The sequence below is a fragment of the Melanerpes formicivorus genome, unplaced genomic scaffold, assembly GCF_026170545.1.
Source record: "Melanerpes formicivorus ecotype bairdi unplaced genomic scaffold, bMelFor1.0.p_v2 SCAF_45, whole genome shotgun sequence".
NCBI classification, from domain to species: domain Eukaryota; kingdom Metazoa; phylum Chordata; class Aves; order Piciformes; family Picidae; genus Melanerpes; species Melanerpes formicivorus.
The window spans coordinates 3,809,191-3,828,537 of record NW_027142397.1 but is presented as its reverse complement, the minus strand read 5'-3'; the positions used below and the strand labels follow the sequence as shown (position 1 = coordinate 3,828,537).

The 19,347-nt window shown below is 45.7% G+C and overlaps 1 protein-coding gene across 8 annotated transcripts in view; it reads right to left on the bottom strand.

Annotated features, from left to right (window-relative positions):
* Positions 1-202: 202 nt before the first annotated feature.
* The window catches only part of LOC137451647 (zinc finger MYM-type protein 4-like), a 53,120-nt gene continuing 33,975 nt past the window's right edge, over positions 203-19,347 (bottom strand). For 5 of the 8 annotated variants that reach the window (XM_068159314.1, XM_068159317.1, XM_068159320.1 and 2 more), the window contains 14 exons: positions 18,672-18,812; positions 17,715-17,752; positions 14,961-15,105; positions 13,879-14,000; positions 13,378-13,549; positions 12,300-12,353; positions 12,006-12,185; positions 10,863-10,957; positions 9,240-9,411; positions 8,309-8,460; positions 6,804-6,915; positions 4,976-5,224; positions 3,974-4,103; positions 203-2,063 (listed from right to left, as the gene is read on the bottom strand). In XM_068159314.1, the coding sequence (XP_068015415.1) occupies positions 1,856-2,063; positions 3,974-4,103; positions 4,976-5,224; positions 6,804-6,915; positions 8,309-8,460; positions 9,240-9,411; positions 10,863-10,957; positions 12,006-12,185; positions 12,300-12,353; positions 13,378-13,549; positions 13,879-14,000; positions 14,961-15,105; positions 17,715-17,752; positions 18,672-18,812 (1,970 nt within the window). In that variant the 3' untranslated portion in view covers positions 203-1,855. Of the gene's footprint in view, positions 2,064-3,973; positions 4,104-4,975; positions 5,225-6,803; positions 6,916-8,308; positions 8,461-9,239; positions 9,412-10,862; positions 10,958-12,005; positions 12,186-12,299; positions 12,354-13,377; positions 13,550-13,878; positions 14,001-14,960; positions 15,106-17,714; positions 17,753-18,671; positions 18,813-19,347 lie in introns of those variants that run through there. The other 3 variants (XM_068159315.1, XM_068159318.1, XM_068159321.1) reach the window with 2 other exon arrangements.

The following is a 19,347-nucleotide window of genomic DNA, read 5'->3' as shown; positions in this document are numbered from 1 at the left end:
CTTTGCACATAAGTATTTTTTTTCTGTATTAAAAAATACATCAGTGGAATCTGTTACAGGCAGGGACAGGACTACTGAGTACACAACGTCAAGAGGCTACTTTCTGATTTTATTTTTTGTTAAATTACTTTAGTTACTGCTAGAAAAAAAAAAAATCATTAAAAACCAAACCCCCCCCCCAAAAAAAAAAACAACCCCCAAACCCCCCAAAACCAAAACAAAAGCCCCAAACAAAACAAAATAAACCAAACCAAACCAAACGAAAAGAAGATAAAAGAAAAAGGAAAGGAAAAGAAAAGAAAAGGAATTATAATTCAAGGCTGTGGATTCATCCCTTGAAGTTTTAGTGACAAGATCAAATCTCAGCCCCCTGTTACAGCAGATGGATAACTGACCAGAGCTAGGTTAAAAACCAGACAGTTTCTTAGACTCCTTAAAAAGAAGCTTGGGTTCCCAATGCGTTTGTGACCACTGGCCGTCTGAAACACACATCTATAGCTTGAGAACATGGAGATGCAGACAGTTACCTGGTAATGTCCTGTCCTCTAAACACAATGTGGGGGAGCTTTTCTCTTCATAAAAAAGACACAGGAACAGCCAAGCCTTCAAACAGTCTCTTTCCATTTCCAGCACTAGGGCTAAAATCTCTTTGGGTGGGGGTTGGGAACAAACAAAAAAACAACACAGCTGGCAAGTTGCTACCACAGTTCCGGTGTCAGAAGTTAATACTGCGTCCTTTGCACAACACTGAGCACGTTGCAAAGGTGGAAAGAGAGAAAAACGAGAGTGCACATCTCAGTCATTTGAAATGCCAGGGGCCCTCTGGATTTGCCTTATAAAATAACCCAAAAGAAGGGCAGGGAGAGAGGAGAAAGGAAAAGCTGCCTTAAGGGAGAACAGATTTCCGCGCACCACAGTATTTGCTAGGTTATATCAACAGACTGCAGAGCTACTGGGCTAGGAAAGGGATTCTCTGCACAGAGCCCAGGACAGCCACTGTCCTGAACATACCCCAGAAATGCTCACCACGTGATTGCTCTGAAGTGTGACCTACAGCACCTCTTCCACCTCCAGGCCCAAGCAGAGCTGGAGCTGGGATCAGCCCGGACCGAGAGCTAGATTCTGGCGTCGCGGGGCCACCGAACGGCCACCAGACATTGTCCATTCAGACAGCAGCTTCTGCCTGCCCAGCACGGGATCCCAGTTTCCAAAAGCTTATCGAATCAGGGGTGTGTGTGGGGGGTGTGGGGGTGTGTGTTTACAACAGAAGGTGTCTGTCTAAGTGCCATCACTTCCTCTCCTGTCCTCGTGAAGAGCTCTAGGATCTCCACGTTGCTCTTTGGCAGCGAGGTCTGCCAGCCACACCGGGCTGAGAAGCCACCTTGAGCCACAGTCTAGCTCTCCGTGCCCCGACAGTGTTATGGTAGGTTTTACACACAACCATTCTCCTTAAAAACATCTCACAACTTGGTTGTTTTGTGTTTTTTTTTTTAAAAAAAAAAGAAAGAAAAAGGGTCCTCAACAGAGAAAGGATTTGATGCACCACTCAAACAGGTTCAGTTCATCTTCACTTTGTTCAGAGGGTTTATCGGTGCCACAGGACGTTGGGTTGGGTTTGCTTGGGTGGTGGTGGGTTTGGGTTGTTGGGTTTTTTTCTTTCTTTGCAGCTTACACAGCTTGTTTTCCTTCCAGTTCAGGTTTGTACATCCACTGTGGTTCAAAGTATGCCTGTAGGTGACACTCTCTTGGCTTTTTTGTTGCTGCTGTTTTGATACACGTTTTCCAAAGGCTGGATGTATTCACAGTTTGGTGCTTCCGATGTGTATTCGAAGGAAAAAAATACCCCACACTTCACTTAGTCTGACAACTCAATATCAGAGTCCTCTGATTTGACTTTGGCAAGTTCTTCATGTACCTCCCTCACCATTAGAATCCTTGTTAACATGATGTCCAAGGTTCCTGGGTCTATTGGCAGTGTGGAATACCACATGGGGCTGTTGGGGACACAGGCGCGCTCGGGCTGAAGGTAGAACACATCACTTCTCTGCTTCACACTCTCAGAGCTGTCGAGGGAAAGAGAGGAAGAGGCTGTTAGCAGAAGGCAGCAGTAATGGTCCTGCTCACCAAAACATCAAGGAGAGACAGCAAAGGAAATGACACAGGTGAGAACACGTGCCACGGGTTCAGAGGAGGCCATGAAGATGATCGGAGGGCTGGAGCAGCCGCCTATAAAGGCAGGCTACAAGAGTTGGGGCTGTTTAAGAAAAGCCTGGATGAGGCACTTAGTGCCATGGTCTAGTTGATTAGTCAGGCTTGAGTGATTGGTTGGACTTGATGATCTTGAAGGTCTCTTCCAGCCTGGTTGACTCTGTGATTCTGTTCAGCCTGGAGAAAAGAAGGCTCTGAGGAGACCTTAAAGCAGCCTTCCTGTACCTGATGGGGGCTACAAGAGAGTTGGGGAGGGACAGTTTCTAAAGGCCTGTACTGACAAGACAAGGGGTAATGGCTTCAGACTGGAAGAAACTGGATTGAGATGAGACATTAGGAGGAAATTCTTCCCCATGAGGATGGTGAGGCACTAGAAGAAGCTGTGGAGGCTTCAAGCCTGGATGAAGCCTTGAGCAACCTGGTCTTGTAGGTGTCTCTGCCCATGGCAGGGGGGTTGGAACTAGATGAACTTTAAGGTCCCTTCCAACCCAAGCCAGTCTGATTCTGTGATTTGAAGAGAATCATTCAGATCTCTTGTTAGTGATTTGCTTTCCCCCTTCTTCACCTTAAGGAACAGTTAAGTTGTTCCTGGGTCACTTAGCATTAGCTGCTTATAAAGACACAAAATTAAGAGTGGCTTCTTTATAGATGTGGTCCTTCAATCAGAGCATCATCCAGTTAAGGGTACTGGCATCTTGATGATTGATGTTCCTTCTCTGAATGCAACAGGTTCTAGTATTCCAGAATTGCTGTGCACTTTGGCACAGGGAATGTTCCAGAGCTAGCAAAACTAAATCCTCTCTTCCCTGCTCATGGTGCAGAATGCTGAGCCTGTGTGCAGCCTATGGCTTGCCAGACTGCCTGTCTGACTCTGAGGCAGCTTCCAGGCTCTGGGAGGAAGACACAAAAGCCCTCCAAAGCATGGATCCCTCCCACCTGGCTTTGCAATATTCACATTAAAACAGCAAAGTGAATTTTTCACTGCTGCTTGCACCACTGCAGGTGCTCAGCTATGATGTATGATGAGGATTGTGAATGTTTTCCCAGTCCAAGGACAGCTAAAAGCTTCTAATGATATGCAAGTGAAGACATGGAAGGTAAGAAGAGGGAGACTAAGAGCTGCTGGGCATGTCCCTGCCTAAGGAATGGGACCTGTTGTAGTAAGCTCAGTAGGAGTGTTTCTGAGGGTGATTTGTCTGAGTTTTAGCTGACACTAATGAGAGGCTGTTTCATTCTGCCTGTGTATTTTCTTTGAAGAGAGCAGAACATCATATTCCACCTGCTCAATGATCTAACTCATGTTTATACAGAAACAGGAGAGACAAAATGATTTCTATGTCCTTGCTAGACAGTCTCCAACTCCTCAATAAAAGCTCACCTCACTTGTCAGCAGGCAAAAGCTAACAGCAGGTTCACCTAATTCACATTTTTCCTACCTTTCCTCAAAAAAAACCATGATGGCAGGGAACCAAAGGAGCTGAGAGTGCCATGGTCATGGCAGTAATGCCCCCATCCACATTTACACCCTGTGGGTGAGTCACCAGGCCTTCAAAGAAAACATCTCTCTGGGACTCTCAACACCAGCAGCAGATGATATCAGCAGTGCTCACACTGGAAGTCCTCTCTGCGTAGTTGCACTCACACTGAGGGACCAGGAGCTGGAGAAAGGGGCCCATAGCACAGGCATCAAAGGTCTGAGTGGGATCCTTGCCCAACTGCCTGTCTGAGCCTGCACACAGACCAAAACTCAAGCTGTGTCACTCACCATTTTGAGAGGTAAAACTCGTAGAGCCGGACCGGGCAGCGCAGGGGGTTGTCTGTATTTTCAGCCATTTCCACTGCTGTTGCAATCTCCTCCTCTTCACAGCGTTTCCTTTTGCCTACAGATAATTTCTCTGCACAAACAGAAATGGCATCACAGAAGCTCAGTGAAAAATCAGCATGAGTAAGCCTTAGCTGCTTCTCCCTGCAGCTAGTGATGGGAGCTTGCAGCGCACACAAACACCACTGGAACTGATCGTCTGTCACATGTCAGTCAGTTGGTTTGGTCGGCTGGATGGGCAACAACAAACTCTCCTCTAGAGAATCACCAAGAACTATCTAACAGGTAAGTATCTAGCAGAAAACCAGGGAGGATGTCATTTTTCTTATAAATACCTGAAGGGATCCTACAGGAAGGCTGCAAAGGGACTTTTCATGAGGGTGGATAGAGACAGGACAAGGAGGAATGGTTTGAAGCTGAGGGAGAGCAGGGTTAGAATTAGTTTTAATTAGAATTAATTAGAATAAACCAGGTTGGAAGAGACCTTCAAGATCATCGTGTCCAACCCTTCAACCAATCCAACCCACCTAAACAATTAACCCATGGCACCAAGCACCCCATCAAGTCTCCTCCTGAACGCCTCCAATGATGGTGACTCCACCACCTCCCCAGGCAGCCCATTCCAATGGGCAATCACTCTCTCTGTGTAGAACTTCTTCCTAACATTCAACCTAAACCTCCCCTGGCACAGCCTGAGACTGGAGCTGAGGAAGAAGTTCTTCAGTATGAGAGTGGTGAGACTTTGGAACTGGTTGCCCAGAGAGGCTGTGGATGCCTCTTCCCTGAAGGTATTCAAGGCCAGCTTGGCCGAGGCATTGAACAACCTGCTCTAGTGGGAGGTGTCCCTGCCCACGGCAAGGGGGTTGGAACTGGGTGATCTTTAAGGTCCCTTCCAACCCAAGGTTCTATGAATTAGCAAAATGCAGATGATCATTAAGGACTCACCTGACTCTACCTCCTGCTTCTGGAAGGGTGGGAAGAACCGTAAGTAAGTCATCTTGGTGTTGTACTTCAGCGTGCGGGTGCGCCTCATGACGTGGGCAAAGGACAGCTTCAGGTGCTCACTGACATTCTTTAGTTGGAAATATTTGGTGTTGAAGAACAGAAGAGTGTTCAATAAAACAATAGGGGAATATGCACCCAGCTGTTTACATTCCCACAAGTGTTCCTCTTCAATTCTTGAGAACATATAACCTAGAGAGACAATGGGGAAAGGGGAAAGAAAGAAGGAAAGAAGAGAGTTATTGATGCAGTTTTAGGGCTGTGCCCATCTTCAGTTACAAAGGAAGAGCTTTTCCAGGCTGTGTCTATTCTAGCAGGCCTTCAGGATTTTCCTGAAGCACTGAACACATCCATCACACGTGAGGAGGGTGGGAAGGCAGAAATGAGTCAAATTAAGTAGGTGGATTTTTTGCCAGAGATGCACTGAAGTCCTCTTTCAGCTAACCTTCTCTAATCATGAACCACAGAGCAGATCTCATTCAGACCTCTTATAAGCAATTCTAATTCTAATGAAACAAAGAACACTGCATGCAGCAACAGGAGAGAGAGGGGGAGATGGAGAACCAAGCTGTGGAGCAGCATGGTCTTCCAATACCTAAAGAATGGAGAGAAGGATGGAAAGGAGGATTGCAGACACCAGCAGAACCTCACTAAACTCTGATTTCCCTGCATTAAACCCCAGTCAACCAACTGCAACAAAAGTGTGGAATTCCTAAGTTCAAACTGCAAAATCTTTGTAGAGAAACAGCCCACTGTGAGGATTGGAAGTCAGTTAGGACAAGGAGGTATGAGGGCTTGGAAGAGATTTTATTGTTTAAAGCTCCCCATCACTCTCTGTATAAATAATTGGATTACTTCTGGATTAAAGAAAAAGTTCCATTTTCTACATGCAAAGCCAGTCCTGGATCCATGTATGGAGCTGTCAACATCACTCAAGTTTTGCTGATACTCTGAAGAAAAAAAAGATCTTAAGCACCAGCAGTGCAGCTGGTGCCCAGCTTCACAAGCTGCATGACCACACCTGAAGACCAATTGAAAGTATCTGCAGAATTTGGGAATTCTTAATTTGGAAGTGACTGAGGTGAGAAGAACCTGAAATGGTGGAGTTGAGATGCCAATGATTTGCTAATGTGATCCTTGGGTTCCTCGTGAGTATTGCCAGTGCTAGCAGGGGATTACACTGCACCTGGTATTTGCAGTAAGTCACCTTGAATATTAGCTGCAATGCTGGCTCCTCTATGCAATAAAGGAGTAGCTAAAACTTGAGGCAAGAGAAGAACTGGCATGTTGACTACCAGAATGGGAAGCCTTTCTTATAAGGGAGTTGAGAGGCTGATCAGAGGCAGGAAAAGATAGACAAGGGAAAAACTTCTTTGCTGTGAGGGTGCTGGAGGCCTGGAGCAGGCTGCCCAGAGGTTGTGGAGTCTCCTTTTCTGGAGACTTTCAAAACCTGCCTGGACCTTGTGATCATGGGCAAGCTGCTCTGGGTGCCCTCTGCTTTAGCAGGAGGTTGGATTGGAGGATTCCCAGAGGTCCCTTTCAACCCCTCACCATGCTGGGATTCTGGGAAACACTGAAGTGTAATGAGGGACTGGTAGAGACAGACATGAAACCCATGAGGCTAGTCTACCACAAACAATTACATGGTGGAGAACGAGGAGACTAATGGGAATGGCCTCAAGCTCACATTCTTCTTCCTGGCACTGAGGAAAATGTTACTTTAGAAGAGGGTTTTGTCATGCAGCTACACAAAACAGAAGAATTGTCCTACCATTTGGAAGAATTGTAGGTTCCCAGATTTTCAAAAGTTTTGTAAGTTCAATCATAAACCTGGAATAGGGCTCGGTAAAAATGTTATCTATTCTACCATTCTCAAACAGGTACTACAAGAGAAAAAAAAAACACAAAGAGGAAGTTTGTGATTACAAAACATTGCAGAGAAGATACAGGACACATCAGATTCTTTTCCCTTCTTCCTGTCTCAAGTGTGCCTCACGGTCCGAAACGCTTTCCTTGGAATCTTCGGTCGGGAATCGAATCAAATGTGCTGCAGGGGGGGCTGGGGGTGGCCCCGCAGTAGGAAAAGAGAGATTTTGGGTGGGATTGGGAAGATTCCAAGCTCTAGAGCTGTTTCCTGAAAAACTCAGCATCCTCTAAATGTTAAACAGTCTTGGAAAGAAGTCTGCCTATAAAAAGCAGAAGAGTCATTGAGTGGTTTTCTGTTGTAAAGGACTTAAATAGCTCCTGACAACAGACACAGGCCAAGCAGTAAGCTGCTACAACAGCTCAATTTCCAGCACCAGGGTTAAAGCCCCTTCCAACTCTTGCCAAGCAGCACATGAGAAAAGTTTTCTACAAGCCAGGAGCATGCATCAGTAAATAAGCCCTCAATAAATGATTCAAAACTGGGATGTGCAGGAAACTGCTGCTTCCTAAACCTCCCCCATGGCACTTGGGACTTTCAACTCTGCATTTTTCCAAGCACTGACAGAAAAAAACAACCCCAAACCAATGAAGGTAATTCCACACCAGAAGGAGCTTTTGATTCCCTGTCTCCAAATGACTTGCTTAAGGAAAGGAACAAGCTGGCTAGTCTGAAATGAAAAGCCCCTGAGAGAAATATATGAAACACTGAGTTTTACACTGAGTTTTATATTCTCCTACGTTTGTATTGCAGCTGTCTCAGAGCAGGTAGCAAGGGCTCAGTACCATTACTCTTAGTGTTTATTAATGGCAATGGTACAGTTCACACTCTATTTTCTCCCTAGGTATTGCCAACACCTCAGGCCCTGGCTAGCTACTGAAGGAGCTCAGTCTCTGCTGTGGGTAACCTCTTCCATGTACACTTGTGTGTTAGAAGAGCATTGTGTCACTACTTTAGGTTCAAACCCACTTCATCATAAAGCAAATCACAGAATATTCTATTAGAGTATTTCTAATATTCAGAGGAACAAATCTTTCTTATGGATGAAGAAGGATCCAAAAGGTACTAAATCCAAAGGTCTGTGTCTAGGTAGAAGCCCCTAAGCCCTGAATGCCACTTTCCTCCCCATTACAATGCAGCCTGCTCTCTCTCATCATAAAAAGAGAGAGGACATTAAAAGGCCCAGAGCAATGAGTCAAACATGGGGACCAAGGCAAAGAATGAAGCACAGAAAAGCGACATTCTTGTCTCCTCTCCAAAACCCAAGCAGCTACATGGGACAATGGCTCTAAAGCACAAACAATCAGGGCAAGCCCTGTGCAGTCTCAGCAATATCCTCATTCCTGAGTTACCTGCTGAATTCCAAGGCACAAGTATAAGATGCTGTCAGGATCATATTTTTCTCCGTTTGGTCTCCGCACCTCTTGAATAAACTGGCACAAGCCAAAGCTCAGCTCAGCAAAAGTGCACGAGAGGATGTCCTCCTTGAGCTTCACAGGACGAACTGTGGCCAAGAAAAGGAGCAGAAAAAATTCCTTTCAGCCAACAGATTAAATCTCCTCGCACAGGCAGGACTACCAGATCTTAGAGAATCACAGAACTGTATCGGTTGGAAGAGACTTTCAAGACCGTTGAGTCCAACCTTCGACCCAACACCACCATGGCCACTAAACCATGTCCCAAAGTGCCATGGCCACAGGTTTCTTGAACACCTCCAGGGATGGTGACTCCACCAGCTCCCTGGGCAGCCTGTTCCAACGCTTGACCACTCTTAAGGTCAAGATATTGCTCCTAATCTCCAACCTGTGTTAACTGCAGATGGGAGAGATGGAGCCAAGTTAGTGCTGCCCACTTAGAATTGTGGCCTGCTAACAGCTCAGATGCACAAAGCATCCCCACTACAAATGAAGAATTCCTGCATGCAAATGAACACACAAGGGAGGTTAAACCTCAACATTTCTAATGTCAGAAAGAAATCTGGCATTTTAGAGCCTCTTTTGATAAGTAACAGATTAATATGGAGGTGTCCCTGCTCACTGCAGGGGTCTTGGACAAGATGATCTTTGAGGGTCCCTTCCAACCCAATGCAATCTGTACTACAGAATGGAATGTTTCCATGGTTTTTAAAAGCAGGATGATACCTTAAGACAGTATTCCATCAAATCTTTCCTCCACCTATGGACATTTTAAACTCAGTAATATCTAATCCTGATTTTTAATTGAACAACACCACACCAAGTGCTCTTAGTTCAACTAAGCTTCCACTGAGAGAGAAAACATTACCTGAAAACTTCAGGTCCCCTTGTTCCTCCTGTGCATTTTTCCATTGGACCCAGTTTTTCCAGGCATTTACCCCATACATATACTTCAGGGTCATCCCAGAAACAGAGCAGCCTGGGTAGGAGCCCTGCATCAGATTCCGGGGCTCTACAGGAACGACAGACTTCTTCCTGCCCTGCAGGCAAAGAAAGAAATCAAAACAAATCAAGATTTAGCAAAATCTTCATCTCTGGGAGCTTAGCTTCATCTCACAGCAAAAGGTCATTAGGCTGACATGGTAAAATTCTACTCTCATGACAGAGATTGATCTCTCCTTCTCTCTATCTCTATCTGTATCTCTATCTGTATCTCTATCTGTATCTCTATCTCTATCTCTATCTGTATCTCTATCTCTATCTCTATCTGCATCTCTCTCTGTATCTCTCCCTGTCTCTATCTCTATCTCTATCTCTCTATCTGCATCTCTCTCTGTATCTCTCCCTGTCTCTCTCTCTCTCTCTCTCTCTCTATCTCTATCTCTATCTGCATCTCTCTCTGTATCTCTCCCTGTCTCTATCTCTATCTCTCTCTATCTCTATCTCTCTCTGTATCTATCTCTCTATCTCTCTCTCTATCTCTCCCTCTATCTCTCTCTCTGTATCTCTCCCTCTATCTGTATCTCTCTATCTTTCCCTCTATCTCTCTCTCTCTATCTTTCCCTCTATCTGTATCTCTCTATCTTTCCCTCTATCTCTCTCTCTCTATCTTTCCCTCTATCTCTATCTCTCTCTGTATTTCTCCCTCTATCTGTATCTCTATCTGTATCTCACTCTCTCTGTACCTCTCCCTCTATCTCTCTATATCTGTCTCTCTCCTTCTATCCCTCTCTGTATCTCTCCCTCTATCTCTCTCTCTGTACCTCTCCCTCTCTCTGTCTCTCTCTGTATCTCTCTCTGTATCTCTCTCTGTATCTCTCCCTCTATCTCTATCTGTATCTCTCCCTATCTGTACCTTTTTAACAGACATGTATTTTTATATGTATATTACATAGTTTTATGTGTGTGTATATATATGTATGTTAAAATACACACATGTATATTTTTAGTGGATAAATATGTACTTTTTAAATGAATATGTATTTAATGGACCTATATATATACTCATGGATATATAGTGGATATCTGTGTAATTTTTTGAATGGCTGTGCAGTGGCTCTATGTATTTCTGAATGGCTATACAGGGGCCATGGCTACACAGCCCACATGTGTTTGCAACATGTGGACAAACCTGCATGTTTTACAGGAAAGGTGCAACCCATGCCAACAGTCCTCACTGTGACATAATTTGCACTGAAAGGCATCCTTTCCTGTGTGTTATGGCACTACCCACAGACATCTCTTTGGGAGAGTTTTGAAATGGCACACATTTAAGAGACATTCTTCCCTAAACAGAGCATTTGCTCTAGCTAAACATTTTAGCTCCTACAGCACAACAGGAGAAAACACACAGCGTGGTTAAAGTGACTTCTCATTTCCACCCTGGAGCAGTGACTTTTTTTCACCCTGGGGCAGTTAACTGAGTACAAGCAGACACAGAATGTTATGAGTTGAAATGCAAGGAGCTGGTGCTCCACAAGTCCTTCCTTACCCTTCTCTTTGGCTGTGGGAAGCCATCTCTATGTCTCCGTCTTGCTCGTGAGCGTGAATGCAAACCCAGTCCTTTGCTGAGAGGGTCAAATGAGTCTGAAGTCAAACCAACACCATTAAGAGTTTAATTACATGATTTAACAGCCCAGGTAGAAGTGTCACTTAGATCCTATGGGAGACCTTAACACTTGGCAATCACATCTGGACACTCAAATAATGCTTTGCCTTTGAATAATTCATTATTTCAAGAATTTGAAGCTTTGAGCAGCTCGGCCTAGTGCAAAGTGTCCCTGCCCATGGCAGAGGGTTGGATCTAGGTCCCTTCCAACCCAAGCCATTCTATGAATCTCTGAACTAAGCAATGATGTCATTTCTGTATAAAGAGAGTCAACTGTCAGACCCCCCAACAGTGGGTCTACTTATTCAGCTACTCTCAGATTCTTCTGCACCACCTGCATGAATTATACCTAGGGACACAGAAGTGATAAATTCAAGAGTCAAGAAAGGCTACCTGCTACTCCTGCCAAGGCTTCTGCAGAATAATAGAACAGTTGAGGTTGGAACAGACCTTTGAGAATAAAGGATTTGTAGTGATAGGAGGAGAGGGAATGGATTGAAGCCTGGGGAGGGGAGAGTGAGACTGGAGATTAGGAAGAAATTCTCAGTGGTGAGACACACGAACAGGTTGCCTCCAGGGATGTCCCCTCCCTAGAGGTGTTCAAGGGCATGTTGGATGAGGCCTTGAACAATCTATTCTAGTGGAAGGTGTCCCTACCCATGGCAGGGGGTTGGAACTAGATGACCTTTAAGGTCTTTTCCAACCCAAACCATTCTATGACTCTACGAATCAAGTCCAACCACTCACCTATGAGCTTACAATCCCACCGCTGCTGAGCCACCACCACAAAACCACAGCACCACATCCACGTGGCCTTTTAGCCACCTCCAGGGTGGGTGACTCCACCACAGAGTGCTGTCTTTAAAGACACCAGTAGCATCTCAGAAATAGTATTTTTTTAGCAGAGCTGATGTGCTACTGCAGCTTTAAACACACACTTTGACCACGTGAAAACCCTTCACAAGCAGGATGCTGGTACAATGCTTGCTCAGAAAACTGTGGAATTTTCCTTCCCATTATACTGACCTGATGGAAAATCTGCCTCCAGGTCCTGCTCCACATCCCCTTTGGAGAACTGCTTCAGCTCTGGATCTGGTTCTGGCAGCGCATTTGATCGCAGGGTGTAGTGGTTTAACTCCTCTTCCCAGCTATGAGGAGTGGACACTGCTTCTGACTCCAGATCACCACTGTAAGTGCTGCCTTGGTCTGTAACAAGAGTGAGCAGACACACCATGTGCTACAGGAAAGGGCAGACAGAGGAGTTTGCAAGAAAAGACAGATCAGGATCAAAATCCATTTGCAAGACTAAGTCTAACTGACCTTTCTCAAATATCTTGGGGTCCAGGAAGAGTTCATGCTCAGATGTTTGAGATCCTTTAGAAAGAGAAGGAAAATTGTTATCTACAAGTGGCTGACAGCTCACATGACCAGCACAAAACACTCTGAACACCGCAAAACCTACGTGTTGGGTCACAATACTGAAACATTTCATGCCACTTTCCCCCCAACTAGACCTCTCCTAACAGCCTCCAACCTTGTTGTGGGAGAAACAGAAATGCAGAACTAAGCCAGCTTTGCTTTTCCAAAAGTTTCCATCCCTCTGTGTTTGAGTCCTAAGTAAGCTATTTGGTATGAGTTCATTTCTTCTGAGCTTGTTCCATTTTTATTACATGGGATGATCACTGTCCAACACATTCCAACCTGCAGCACCCTCCACAAATAACCTGACAGGATAATGTTCTTCCACAGCAGCTGCTCTGTCTTCTTGATTTTGACTCCTGCCAAAGCATGATGTACTGATCTGAAGATTACTACCTCTAGCAATCTGTTACTGTCAACAAAAGTCAAATCAGCACCTAGGATCAGGGAGAGGGAAAGCAAAGACCTTCAAACCACTGTCAATGCTCAGTATCTGAGGTGGGATCTATGCTAAGCACAGCTCTGCTGAGCACTGACTCTGTGAAACCACAAAAGCTTCAGGAAGGTGCAACTAGAGCCAGCACCTGAGATGGCAACTATGGAGGAAGAGAAAATTAATCTTCCAGGGAAATGTGTTTTCAAAACAAAGAACAGAATATTGCACACAGAGGCAAAACAATCTCCAAACACACAGCTCAGCTGAATTCCCCAAAGGCCTCCTCATTTGAAAAGAGTAAGTGAATCAAAGTTGCTAGGACATGGCATAAGCATTACAGCCCTGTCTGGCTTGGCACTTCACCTGCACAAACACTTTCACTGTGGAAAATAGATGTTGGTAAGACAGCAGGACCACTCCCCTTGGTGTGTATGCTTGGGAAGCCGCAAACCCAGGCCCCACAGCTACTTCTCCATCTGTTTTCCATGGTGAGAGGACCTCCAGCTCACTGCCTTTAGTTTCCTATTTAGAAACACCACCTACCACCATGAGAGTGTGTTTTTTCTTTCTCCTCATCTTCTGCAATCATTTCTGCCATCTGAAGGAGGTCAGCTTCAAATGGACTTGTGGGAATCTTTTCCTTGATATCCTGAATAGTTTCCATGGCCTTATCAGCATTTTCCAGGGTAGTTGGGCAGAGCATGGGAACTGGTACCTATGGAACATGTGGAAAATATTAGTAATACCTTTGGGATGAAGAGAAAGAGCAGATACAGAGAGGAGTTCCCTCTCATTTTATCTTACATACAGTTTAGAAAGACTCAATTTGATCTCAAAATAACTCCAGACTGGAGAAGCTGTTTCATTTCTGCAGCTTTGTGTAAGTGCTTCACCAACCAAGATGTGATAAAGAAAAAAAACCCAAACCAACTTGACTTCAAAGACTTCAAAACCCCTTGCAGGACCAGTCACAGCAAGAACACTGCTGTGTGTCCAGAAACAAGACTGGAAAGCACTTCTCCAGTGAACTGAAGTCCAACTTACAGGTACTGGCATCCCAAGTGGAACTGGTGTGTACTGAGTGTAAAGGTGAAGGGGCACTGGCACAAACACTGGGACAGGAACAGGAACCACAATGACCTTGGGTGGAACTTCTTCTTCTTCTTCTGTTGTATGAAAAACAGAACAAACCAGAAATGATTTCCCCACATGCCCACCCAGCACACTCCAGAGTGTCCATGATAATTGTCTGGACTTCTGTTTGTTGCACAGTGCTGCACCTTGGCTCACAGACATCCTTCACTTGTTTTACTACTCCAGCTTGTAAAGAGCCAACACTGGCTGCATGACTTAATGCTGGGAGGGGAGAGAGGGGGAATAAGCATTAAATACTAAGGTCTGCAGCCAATGCTGTGTTGCTGCAATTATCCCACAACTAACCACAAGGCCCTAAGAAGATACCACTAAAAAAAACTACTGCAGTCTTTCCACTTAACTTTAGCTTCCTCATGGAGAGGTTTACACCAAGGCTGCATACTGCAGGCTCCTTCTGCATTAACAAAAGCACTCTTCAGTGGCAGCCTGGACTATGAAATAGCCTTTCAAGGTGTTTCTGTTTCCTCCCAGCCCTCCCATAGAGGGAGCTCAGAGCAAGTATGAATCTAATGAAATGATCTTAGAAATCAGGAATTAGTTTTCAGAGGCTCTTTGTATCCCATAGCTAAAGGCAAGTGAGAATTAAAATCATCTTGGAAAAATCCTGCACTTTACTGAAATGAGTCTGCTCCTGTGGCTTGTGAGAGCAAAGACCTCACAACTTGTCAGGAAAACAAGCTGCCTCCATAGCCCTCTGCATGTCACTTAAGCACTGCACTTCATTCCCCATAGCTGAGATGAGTGCAGAAAGCTCAGTTAGAGCCAATCTCAAGATTTGCTTTTAAGATGGCAAAGAACCACAAATGTTTTACCTCTCTAAGGTTAACTCCTAGCTGCAAATTACCACACAACAATCTGAAAAGTACTGAAGGCTTTGAAAATGTATTAATAGACCATCCTGTAGGACATAAACCATGCAGTGCTCCCTGAAGTACAACCCAGGCAAGAGGGGTAGGGGATTAGCTACGTACCTGTCTGGCATTCTTTGTTTTGTGTGTGAGGTTTGCATGAGGTGGCCTTGGTCTGTGTGATTGGCTTGCACAGTAATGCTTTGTTTTTCAGAAGCCTGGGTGGCTGGGATGATGGCAGCTTTAGGGCATCTGTCTGTGTGCTAGCCTGTTTGGAGAAACACAGATGGGGCAGGGTCAGCACTGCTTTGAAAGGTGCTGTCAGGTCACTTCTCTACTACAGCAGGTTGAACAGTTACAAGGTCCCCTGGATGCCAAACATGATCATTTAAAAACTACTGCAAAAGCAGCTTGATAATGCATTTGGTGCTTCCTGCTCCTCACCTCCATTTATTGTCATCATTTTAAATACTCTCTTTTTTTTGCTAACAACTCTGCAAGAACATTTGGATCTTGTAGTCAAATCATCTCTACAGACTTTTGACCTTGGAAACTTATTGATGGCAAAGCCAAGGAGAATTATATTGAGATCCTTTGGATGACTGGCAGATCCAGATACCCAAAAACCTCAATAAACTGCTGTGAAAGCACAGAAATGAAGTCAAAAATGAACACAAATGCTGGCAGTGTCAGCATCACTTCCTGATTACAGACATAGACTATTTGTGCCTCTACTAATTTCATGTCCTAACTGTAATTTTTAGTCCTGCACTCAAATACAGGAATCTGTTTCCTTAGGGAGAATTCCTACTCCAATCCCTAAGTGACACTTCAGCTAAAAGCAAAGGTGTCACTCTTCAGAACCTGAGAGCTACACAATCAAATCTTCATGCTTTAAGAGTTGCAAGCTGTATACCACACACCCCAATTTGCTCAGGAATAGGGACTCTAGGAGCTGTGTTCACAGATAAGCAGTGACAATGGCTCCCCACAGCTCCATCATAGGATGTTCGGGGTTGGAAGGGACCTACAAAGATCGTTGAGTCCAACCCCCCCCCGCCAGAGCAGGACCATAGAATCAGGTCACAAAGGGATGCATCCAGATAGGTCTTGAAAGTCTACAGAGGAGGAGACTCCACAGCCTCTCTGGACAGCCTGTTCCAGTGCTCTGTGATCCTCACAGTGAACAAGTTCCTCCTCATGTTGAGGTGGACCCTCCTGTGCTGTAGTTTATATCTATTGCCCCTTGTCCTATCACGGGGTGCATCTGAGCAGAGCCTGTGCCCTCCCTCTTGACCCCCAGTCCTCAGATATTTATAAACATTTATTAGATCCCCTCTCATTCTTCTCCTCTCCAGACTAAAAAGCCCCAGGGCTCTCAGCCCCTCCTCACAGGGCACATGCTCCAGTCCCTCAGTCATCCTGGTGCTGCATGCTGGTATCCAGGGAAAAAAATCACTCTTGCAGAACGTTTTGTTTTGTTTTGTTTCGTTAAACCTTGTTATGTTGACCTGAAGAGCACAGGATCTTCCCACCAAGCAAAGTGATAATGATGGAAAGGTTTCACTGCAATAGCCACCACTCTGCTTTGTTTTGTGAAGTTATTGGTGGGTTTGTTCTTTTTGCATGGAGGCAAAGCAAACCATGAACTGCAGTTGTGCATTATGAAAGATTCATGGAAAATAAAGTTACTTTGAAATCCCCTTCTTCCCCACCACATCTGCCCTCTTTCCACCCCATTTCCCCCCTTTTTCTCCTCAAACCCAGAGCACCTGGGCTCTGGTGGAGTCTCCTCCCACCCCAGGTGTGGCCACTTTGCCCTCCCCACCCACTCCCCTTTTTAATGCCCCTCAGGAAAGGCAGAAGCCCCAAGCTGAGCCCATCTGGGCTGGAGGATCCTCCTCTCATCACTGGTGAGTGCCCCTGGTGCACACTGGGTGATGGTGGTGGTGACAACAAAGGCTGGGGGGCCTGGTGGCCCCCCGGCTGTTAGGGTAATGATTGATGACTACTCTTAATGTTATCCATGGGTGCTGGCTGGGGCTGAGCTCCTCTGTGTGTGTCCTGGCTAGTTGAGAGCCTTGCCCCTGGCTCTGGGATGGGTGCAGTAATGGTGCAGAGGGAGCAGGAGCTGTTTAGGCAGGGGGGAGGACAGTGTAGAGTGAGCAGGAGCTGTTTAGGCAGGGGGGAGGATGGTGTAGAGGGAGTGGGAACTGCTGTGGGAAGATGAAGTAGGATGGGGGAACAAAGCCCTTGTGGCCCTCTGGTTAGGCAGAAGAGCTTATTGAAGGGAGAAAAAAACCACTGAGATGACAGAATCACAGAATCTGTGCCCAACATGGGGCATGAACCCACGACCCTGAGATTAAGAGTCTCATGCTCTACCAACTGAGCAAGCAGGGAGTGGAGAGGGCAAGCTAAGCTGTCAGAGCTTGGTCATGTTAGCCTCAGCAGCCCACACTGGTCCAATTCCTCCCATGCCAGTCCTTCTGACATCACTTCTGGCACAAAAAGTAGCCTCAAGTACAGAAAGCACCCATGAACTGCTTGAGAACAACCACCATCTCCAGAGCTTAAAGCAAGCTTTGCCTTCAAACACTTAATCCAGTGGACATAAAAAAAAGACTTTTGCATCTCACTGAACTGTTGCTCTTCATTCCCCACAGTTAAGATGACTGCAAAACCCTGAGATGATTTTTCTCTGCCACACAAACTCAGTCCATTTGAATCAAGCCTCTGCCAACTGGATGAATTTTAAATCCCAATCCCAAGCAGGAAAAGCAGTTACAAAATGACTGTGGAAAATCATTGGATACTTTACTTGTTATTGATACAATCTGGGCCAAAGTGAGTAAAAGAGTCTCTTGTAAAACTTACATCTCCTATTATTTTTGCTGTCACAGTAGGGACTGCACCTGTGAAGGGAGAAAAAAACACCATACAATAACCTGTGTGCTTATCAGCAAGGACCATAACCCTTATCTGCCAAGGTCAAGAAAAAGAATTCCCACCAAACCTCATTCCCTGGGATGTGTACATAAATTCAAGTCATTATTTATACCCAGGGGAAGGAAGGACAAAGCTGTCTGCACTCAGATGAACCACAGGGAGGTGGTGCAGTCGCCATCCCTGGAGGTGTTCAAGAGGGGATTGGATGTGGCACTTAGTGCCATGGTTTAGTAGTCATGAGGTCTTGGGTGACAGGCTGGACTTGGTGATCTTTCAGGTCTTTTCTAATCTTGTTGATTCTATGATAATGAAGAATTTGTTGTGGCCTTTAGTGGGAAGGAGTCCTGAGCATAGGCTCGTGGAATGGTTTGGGTTGGAAGAGGCTTTAGTTCCAACCCCCTGCCATGGGCAGGGACACCTTTCACTAGCCCAGGATGCTCAAGGCCTCATTCAACCTTGTATTGAACACCTCCAAAGAAGGGGCATCCACAACCTCCCTGGGCAACCTGTTCCAGTGTCTTACCATCCTCACAGTAAAGAATTTCTTCCTAATCTCCAGTCTCAATCTCCCCTCTTCCAGCTATAAGCCATTGCCTCTCATCCTGTCACTACAAAATCCTGTCACAAGTCCCTCCCCAGCTCTCCTGTAGCCCCCTTCAGGTACTGGAAGACTGCTCTAAGGTCTCCCTGGAGCTTTTTCTTCTCCAGGCTGAAGAGCCCCAGCTCTCTCAGTCTGTCCCCACAGGGGAGGTTCTCCAGCCCTGTGATCATTTTCAAGGCCTCCTCTGCACCTGCTCCAGTAGTTCCATGTCCCCTTCATGCTGGGGACCCCAGAAATGCTCAGAAACAGAGACTTAAAAACTGAAGGCATTCTGCTGATCTTACCTTGTAAAACATTGTTGGAGTTAACTGTGGGCTGGGCAGCAGGGGTGCTTGCAAGGGACACCACATTTGCTATGACAGGGGTTGAGTCCTTTCTCAAAGAAGGAGGGCCTGAGGAGGAAGCTGGTGCTGTAGAAAGGTTTGCTGGACAAAGTGAAGAGAGGAAAAGTAAAATAAGCCAGATGAGAATTCATAAACCAGTGTTTCTGAAACAACACCCACCCTCCAGACTGGGGTCCACATGGAAAAGGCTGCTACATGAGAAGGCCATGGAGGTGTCCAACTGCAGTGTTTCAGCTTCAACAGGAGCTGGCCCCCCACAAGTAAATTTAAGTTGTGTTCCAGTCACTGACACATGTCAGGAGTTCACCAGGGTATGAAAGCAGCTTTCTCCTTGCAACAGATGTGTATTGCAGCAGCACTCAGGAGACGAGGGCTGGAAGCCTCACCATGCTCAGCATCAAACATACAGAGCATGGGAGAAAGTTGGGATCCTGACAAGGAATGAATGAGGGGAATGTTAAGAGGCTCTCACAGTCCTTAGGTTTGCACCATTTGTTACATCACCTGGAATTAACACAGTTCATCAAAAACCCCTCTGTTCTGAGGCACTCCATTGTGCTGGCAGCCCCCAGCTCAGGGGTTTGCCTGCAGTTCAGTTTTGCAATGTGCCTCAGCT